The sequence below is a fragment of the Rutidosis leptorrhynchoides genome, chromosome 3 (genome assembly GCF_046630445.1).
Source record: "Rutidosis leptorrhynchoides isolate AG116_Rl617_1_P2 chromosome 3, CSIRO_AGI_Rlap_v1, whole genome shotgun sequence".
NCBI classification, from domain to species: Eukaryota; Viridiplantae; Streptophyta; class Magnoliopsida; order Asterales; family Asteraceae; genus Rutidosis; species Rutidosis leptorrhynchoides.
In genome coordinates, this window is record NC_092335.1 from 109920894 (window position 1) to 109929166 (window position 8273).

The following is an 8273-nucleotide window of genomic DNA, read 5'->3' on the forward strand; positions in this document are numbered from 1 at the left end:
ATATCATTTTATCATGTTAAATATAGTGTATCCATATCTTAATATGATACATATGTATTTATTAGACGTTATCATAACGATAATCGTTATATATATATATATATATATATATATATATATATATATATATATATATATATATATATATATATATATATATATATATATATATATATATATATATATATCATTTCGAGATTCTTAACTTAGTATTCTCATTTCTTATGTATATCACACATTGTTAATATACGTAGTGAGATACTTACTCATCTTAATCTCATGTCAACCATATATATATGTCTATATATACCACAACATGTAGTTTTTACAAATTTGTAACATTCGTGAATCGCCGGTCAACTTGGGTGTTCAATTGTCTATATGAAACTTATTTCATTAAATCAAGTCTTAACAAGTTTGATTGCTTAACATATTGGAAACATTTAATCATGTAAATATCAATTTAATTTAATATATAAAAACATGAAAAAGTTCGGGTCACTACAGCATAACCATGTAGCTATAGTGTAAATATGCATGTAATAGAAAGACTCAAACTTTGCAAAAACCATACAAATACAAACCATCAAATTTGAAACAGAGTTTGCAAAAACCAAATAACATAATAAAGTAGAAACCAAATAATATGTCTTTCAGAAGGAAAACAACAAAATCAAACAAATACAAACCATCAAATTCGAAACAAAGTTTGCAAAAACCAAACTACCATAATAAAGTAATAACAAAATAATGTCTTTCAAACAACAAAACCAAACAAATACACACCATCAAATTCATAAGAAAGTTTGCAAAAACCAAACGTCTTCAAATAAGTTCAGAAGGAAAACAACAAAGCGAGTACTGGAAGGAGCATCAATCAGATAAGATTGACTTCTTTGACTTAGTTGAAGAAGACTTGACCGACGTCGGTGAAGTCCCGGGCTCCTGTTTGATTGTTTTCTTTAAAGGGCTAAAACCGGTTGAACTATCTCCTACTACACTTTCAGAAGTCCTAGTTGAAGAACCACACTGCAAATTAGTTATGTTGATAATGTTAGTGAGTAGCCTTGATGCTAAATGCGGTTTTAATAACGTATAACAATAATTACTCATATAATGCAATGTGAAATAGCTGATATTACAATTTTTGAGTGTAATGATAACATGAAAATGAACTACCGTTTTTTAATGTTGATACAACTTAATCATCAAGGCTACTAATTAAGTTATACTTACATTTGTTCCACCTCTCTCATCACTTAGCACATCGGTATAACAAACAGGATCTTCATGAAACTCTTCATCTTCATTAAGCTACCAATTCAAAGCAATAGATGTTCAAGGTTAAAAATCCATGTCCCAAATAATATGTTTTAAAGACCATAGATGTTAATAGTGAGAATATATTAAGTTTACCTGGCATTTGGGATCTTCTTTAATAAATTCAGAAATTATAGCTGGATCCGAACATAGTTTCTGACATGTATAAACTCGATAACTATTTTCAACATTAAATTTCGACACCTCAACCTTGAACAAAAACTTCTTCTCCTCCAATTGTACAAATTCCGAAGGAAAGTCATCAATGCCATCCTTAAAATGACAAATTTCGAATGAAAGTCATCAATGACATCTTTAAGTCATACATTCTTATTAAATGTGTAATATTACTAACCCTTTGTTGCTTTTCAACCATGTCAGCTGCAATAACATTTAGCAACTTCACAATATCAGTGTCAAACAATATAAAGGATGTAGTACCATGCAAATCTTGAACTCTCACATGAACCTTAAACCTATCATTTAAACACCAGATAAACGAATCACTATATTCAGTTAATTTAATAATTAGATTGATTGTGTAACTAAGAATAAAAAACATTTAAATTTAACAACCATGGGCACACCGCGGAAGTATATATTTTGCATTTTGTGCAATACAATCTTCCATCAGCAGCATTATTCTCCCCATCATCAAAGTCGTCAACAGTAACCATGACAGACCCCTTGATAACCTTCTGTTTGTCTCTTCTACAACCAATATAGTTCCATCCATGCTCTTCTTGGAAGGAGCTGGTTTTTGCTAACACAACAGCATATCCTGGCTGGTATTATTTTTAACATCTTTAGAACAAACTTATTTATAAGTAAAAGCGTATGGAATAATATGAATACTAATTGTTATACTGAGGTTAAATCAACGATTTCATCAATAGTCTTCATTAAATCCTTGTTCAGGAAATCATCAACAGTTGAATCTTTCACCTTGCTAGACAGTATTGTACTACCATTGCTAGAAGAGGCACCTCCATTGCTTGTCAAATACTTGGATCGAAATTCTTTTATTTCCGGAAGACACTCATCGGTCCACAACTTAGTTCCAAATAATGCATTTTGGTAAGTGGTAACCCCTGGTAGTATTCAAGATCTTATGAAGTAGCATATACTAATTGAAAAGTAGCATATACTAATATACTAATTGAAATATAAGTATCATTAAAAGTTATTATATATCCATCTATGGTGCTATATATATATATATATATATATATATATGATGTTATAAAAAAGGAACATTATATTAATTTACAAACATACTGATTGCGTAAGTTGATAAATTGAAACTGTTGGCTACTCATATAATATATTATTTTAGCTAAAAAGTTTGAAGATGCCTATTGAGTATATGTATTCTATCCACCGAGTATGTTATATATATACAAAGTAACTACACTAAGAAAAAGTATGATAATTGAATTACTGATTTATGGTTAAAAGTTCCATAGATGTGTTTGTGTAACAAATCAAAACATACTTTTTGTGAGCCATTGATCATTGATCATAATATATTACATCCATGACATAATTAAAATTCACATTATAAGATGATAAAAATAATATATACCTTTTTCTACCCAAGTTTTGATTCTACCAAATTGTAGTAGAATGAAGATGTTGCTGTCCGTTCTTTCAGCGTTCACATGTTCATGGAGTCGTTCCGCATATTTGTCCCAGAAAGTACACCCAACCTTCACGCCACTACACAAGATATCCGAGCAAGTTAAATTCAAAACGTAATACGTTGTAATTATAAGCTAATATATTGATAAGCAAGTAGGTAACATAGTCCAAATCTTGAAGTTCAAGATTAATACGCTTGCCCTTAATTTTCCCTTCCTTGTCTTTGTTGTAGTTAGTAAGATCACCACAATCGACAACACATCCAATGATATCTAACACATCAAGTCAATAGTCAACAAAGGTGTATTAGTCAGTCATTGTTAGCAACAATTTTCATTTTTAAATGGCATACAGAACTTTGCATAATATTAAAGTGAAATACTATAATTGCTTACCAACTGGAAGATGTTCATCGTTTTTATGGTTCATTAATTCAGAGAACGAAAAAAAATCGAATCCGTTATCGGAACCTTCAAAATTGTCACATTGATTGACAACTGAACCACGAAGCAGAGTAATCTTGTATTTATGCGTGGTAGCGGGAAACTTAACTTTGTTGTCTGTTACCATGAATTTGCTTATGATTACAACAAATCCTTCCCGTAGTTTTTTCTCGAATGAGTGGATCCACTCATGCTTGATAGTAGCATGAATCTTGTCATTCTATAGTAAAGAGAGTTAAATTTAATTAGTTACAAATAAGGATGGACAAAATAAATTTGATAATTAAATAAAAATAGTAGTTAGTTTATAATACGTATACCTTCTCATCCATGATAATCATTTCAAAGTTCCAATTTGTCTTCCAAAAACTAAGTATCTTAACTTTTAGTATCCATGAATCTTTTTTCACATTCAAATCTTGAATGTAATTATAATGTGTATTCACCATAGTAGGATAAATGGTGTATTGTATTTGAAGAATTGCAATTTGAGAAATTGTGCTTTGATAATGTTTTCATTTATAGAGTTAAGAATAAAGGGTGAAGTGAGTTATTCGCTCCATGAATTCGCTCCATGAACGGTTTACGATTATTTTAAATTTGAAAGAAAAAACCCGCTAATCAAACAAATGCAAAAGGAAAATTAATGATGAAAAAGTTTAATGTGGTCCATTAGATCATGGAATTTCTAGTGGTTACAGTGAATTTGAATAGGCAATATGTCCACACATTTAGTGGAGGATTGAAATGAAATTGTTTTTTGTTTAATTAATATTGTTCCTTTAACAATGAGAATGATGATGGAAAAGGTAACGTGGTCCATGAGATCATTTCAATTTTTAGTGGTAAACAACATTTATGGAAGAATAGATGATTACTCCTCCTCCGTAATACATGATCTAATTAAAGGAATTTGTGATTAAATTATACTATTTGGTTGGGACCATTGTTGCACTCATTTAAAATTTGTAGTAGTTTTTAAAAAAAATGCGGTGATTTTAAATTGTTATTGTTATAGTAATGACATCATGAACCGAATCTGTGAAGATGCCACGTGCAGATAATTTTTTTAGATAGGGTTTTATTTTCGTTAGATGACATCATCAGATTTCTGTTTGAATATTAAGTATAGATAATATTTTCATTTAATTAAATCATAAGTTATACACTAAATTGATATTGATCGTGTTTTTTTTTTCTAAAAAATAAATAAATAAAAGACATTTTTTTTTATAGGCAATCATAAGTAGTATATATTAATAAAACTAGCAAGATGCTAGGAGTTACAATAAACTTCCAGGACTATAAAACACGAAACTAAAATGACAAGACATAACCATTCCTAAAACCTTCACTCGAATTGGCCTAAAACACTCAAATTGGCCTAAACACAAACATAACAATACACGACAACAACAATTCTAGGAAGTGGCCTGAAACACGATAATTAATATGACAACAATCCTAAGACCTCCCTCGAATGACCTAAACACGAAATTTAACAACACACGACAGATCCAACCATCAATGGAAACTCTCGATTCAAACCAAAACACATTACAAATTCACAAAAGGGAAATCACTCGTTCGATAGCATGGAATCCGAGCACATCAACAATAATCACGAAAGCCGGAGCACACAATACCCATGAATGTCACGAAACTCGAGCACCCAAACGATTAATCACGAAACCCCTGAAATCCAAACCAAAATTCCAAGCACAAATCAAATCGAGAGGTGAACATGTAATATGTCAAGATGTTTCACAAGAGCCAAACCACGATAGAACGAACACCACACAACGAACCAAATGCAACCACAACCGGATGATACAGAGAACACTAAGAAACCACAAAAAGGACCCCCTTGCTACCACTCAAAACCACAAACCCGAAAAAATCCGAGCCACAGACTGAAAAGCACCTGCACCGCAATGAGAACAAGGCAACCAAACAAGACCACCTAAAAACGGAGGCCACTAACAGTCTCATTGCAACCACCCGAACCCACGAAAACAGAGAACTACAAGACTAATAAAAACCCACGAACGAGTACGAGTCCAACTCCCACGAAACTATAAAACACTAACCTGAAAATATGAAGTTGAAGCCACGAACCGAAGTAGCGGCAGCAAGGAGGATCCAGACCGGATGTGGCAGACATCAGCACAAAAATTGAGGACCACTGTCGTATTGTGAGGAACGAAACTCCGGTGACCAGCAAGTCATCGGATGACAAGCTACCTAGATAAAATCGTCGAGAACCAGTCCCCGGATCACCACAAACACCACAGAAAGCCAGATCTACTAAAGATATTCGCCGACTATAGGGACTTTCAAAGAAAGGAGAGGCCATCGAGAGGGAAGTTGCAGGAGGCACGAAAAGAACGCAAGAAGGACAAAAGGGAAACAAGAAAAAGAAAAGAAAGGAAAGGAGATCCAGACCACCGGCGGAGCGCCGGTGGCCGGAGGAACAAGGCGGCCTTTTAGATCTAGGTTTTGAAGAGTTTCAAAGAAAGAGAGAGAAAAGGGAGTGAGTTTTTCTTAATTAAAGACCATTGATGTAATAAATAAAAGACATTGGATAGTGTTTAGTTTTGTGTGCAAATGTATTGGTTCAGTTTTAACCGTCTGAATATAAGTTTCGGGAAAGCATTGTACTTTTTTCAGCAGTGCCTATATAAACAAATTTAACTTTATTGATTAGTGATTTTGATTGACTAATCATTAACCAAATATCAATGGTCATATTGTAACAAGGAGACAAATTATTTGAATATGAAGACAAAGAAGCCATGTCACATCTCATATCCATACCCGGAACCTCAACAATGAAGGAGACTTGTTGAGTATATTACATATTACATAAAATAATCTAAACAATACAAATACCACAAAAGAAGCCTGCCCTTTGCCATGAAAGTCACGATCTTGAAATCCTATTGACGATTTTAGATTTTTGTTGTAAATAAGAAACGACGATTTTGAGTGAGAAAAGTTTAATCGCAATGAACTAGTTGACAACAATACCTGATTATTAAATACACCAAACGAAAACTACATATCTATCTATCTATCTATCTATCTATCTATACATTATTATAAAGCACGTGCTATAAATCATACATGTCAATTTCTTAATTAATTTGAATTATTTAGGCTGACGTGTAATTTTCTTAATTAATCTGAATTATTTTATTTATCTATTTTAGTAACAAACAAAATACGAGATAGATATAACTCGAGATATTTATGGAAAAAATATGGGATAGATATGATCAAGTTTGATGCTATGAAAACAATCAACAAAATCTAATTGTGACAAACGTGAAAAAATGTGTGTGAGAGAGAGAGAGAGTTAATGTGAGAGTGAGAGGTTGTGGATATGCGAGGAGTACGGCGGCGGCGCGTGATTGTGACAACGGATATGGCTACAGGAATCATTCTTCAAGGGTAAACGGCAAACGAATCACATCATTCTTGTTCTTCAACTTCCCGCTAACTTGGGTAGTGGCAGATCTATGGCGCTTTTTCAAAAGACACGGCAACGTAATGGAGATTTACATGGCCAGAAAATGCCTTACTATCGGACAACGTTTCGGTTTCGTCAGATACGAAGGTGTTGAAGATCCTGACAGATTTGCAGAAAGGTTAAGAAACATTCAACTTGGCGATTCATATCTAAGGGTATATAGAGCAAAAAGTGAAAAACAAGAACTACATAATGTTGGTAACTCACAAAAGGAACATCATAACTACTATACTGTTCGAAATAATATGAAATATCGAAAGGCTTATCCGGCAATGGATCGTTATCACGATGGCAGAAAATTCAATGATGTTGTTTCCAATTCGGCTAAGAAACCTCTCTACACATCAAACCCTAACCACCACCAATCCTTCCCTAATCCAAACAACCATCAACCTTTTCACTATACCGAAAAAAACTTCCGAAACCTTCCAAAGCAATCTAATCGTGTTCCTGAAACAAATTATCCCCAACCCAGTAACACAAAAATTCACCACCAGAAACCAAACCATCAACAACAGTATTTTCATCATGAACCACAACAAAACTCCAAATCCCATCAAACTCCAAATCCCAAACACCAACCCTTCCAATACAAACCCAAAACAAACCCTCACACCCCTAACCCAATTCCAACTAACCTACAAACATCTAACCCCATCTTGAAACCGATTGCCAACGCCAACACGAGCAGGTTGATACAACTTGACGACGAAGACAATAGTTATGATGAAATTTTCAAGAAAGCTTTGACCGGTGAAGTTGAGAACATTGATATTCTCGAGCAAATACATGAGATGTGCAAAGAAGAAGGCTTACACAATGCCTTAATCAAATATATGGGAGGTCTTGAGATCATGCTTATTCTTGATTCAGAAATAGCAGTAGAGAATATAATGGTTAATGAAAATCACAACATAAAACGATGGGTGACAAATCTAAGAAGATGGGATAATAATCGTATTTGTCCAGGAAGATTAACATGGGTCAGCATATACGGAGTCCCAATCTCACGATGGAATAAAAAACATTCAAGAGAATTGCTTCATGGTGGGGCCCAATCTTAGATACGAAAAACTGTAGCATAACGGATAAAAACCAAAATCTTATTGCAGGTAAAGTTTTGGTAAAAGTTCTGGGTGCCAATCCTATCCAAGAAGAAATTACAGTCAAGATAAAAACCTCCATCTTTTATGTTAGAGCTTCAGAGGAATATAGAGAAGTCATTGAACTCGATGTTGATGAGGAAGAATCCTGGTTTTTGGATGAAAACTCACAAACTGAAATTGATTCGGATGAAGAGTCGGCGCCGGAAACTATGATTCCGGCAAAGAAGGTAA

The 8273-nt window shown here is 33.4% G+C and overlaps 1 protein-coding gene across 1 annotated transcript; it reads right to left on the minus strand.

The window, feature by feature from the left end:
- Positions 1–873: 873 nt before the first annotated feature.
- On the minus strand, positions 874–3853 carry LOC139900299 (uncharacterized). Its single transcript, XM_071883085.1, has 9 exons — positions 3725–3853; positions 3357–3624; positions 3162–3233; positions 2188–2411; positions 1942–2105; positions 1676–1796; positions 1417–1593; positions 1237–1314; positions 874–1029 (listed from the first exon to the last, which is right to left on the minus strand). The coding sequence occupies exons 1-9, from the start codon at positions 3851–3853 to the stop codon at positions 874–876; spliced, it is 1389 nt and encodes a 462-aa protein (XP_071739186.1).
- Positions 3854–8273: the final 4420 nt, after the last annotated feature.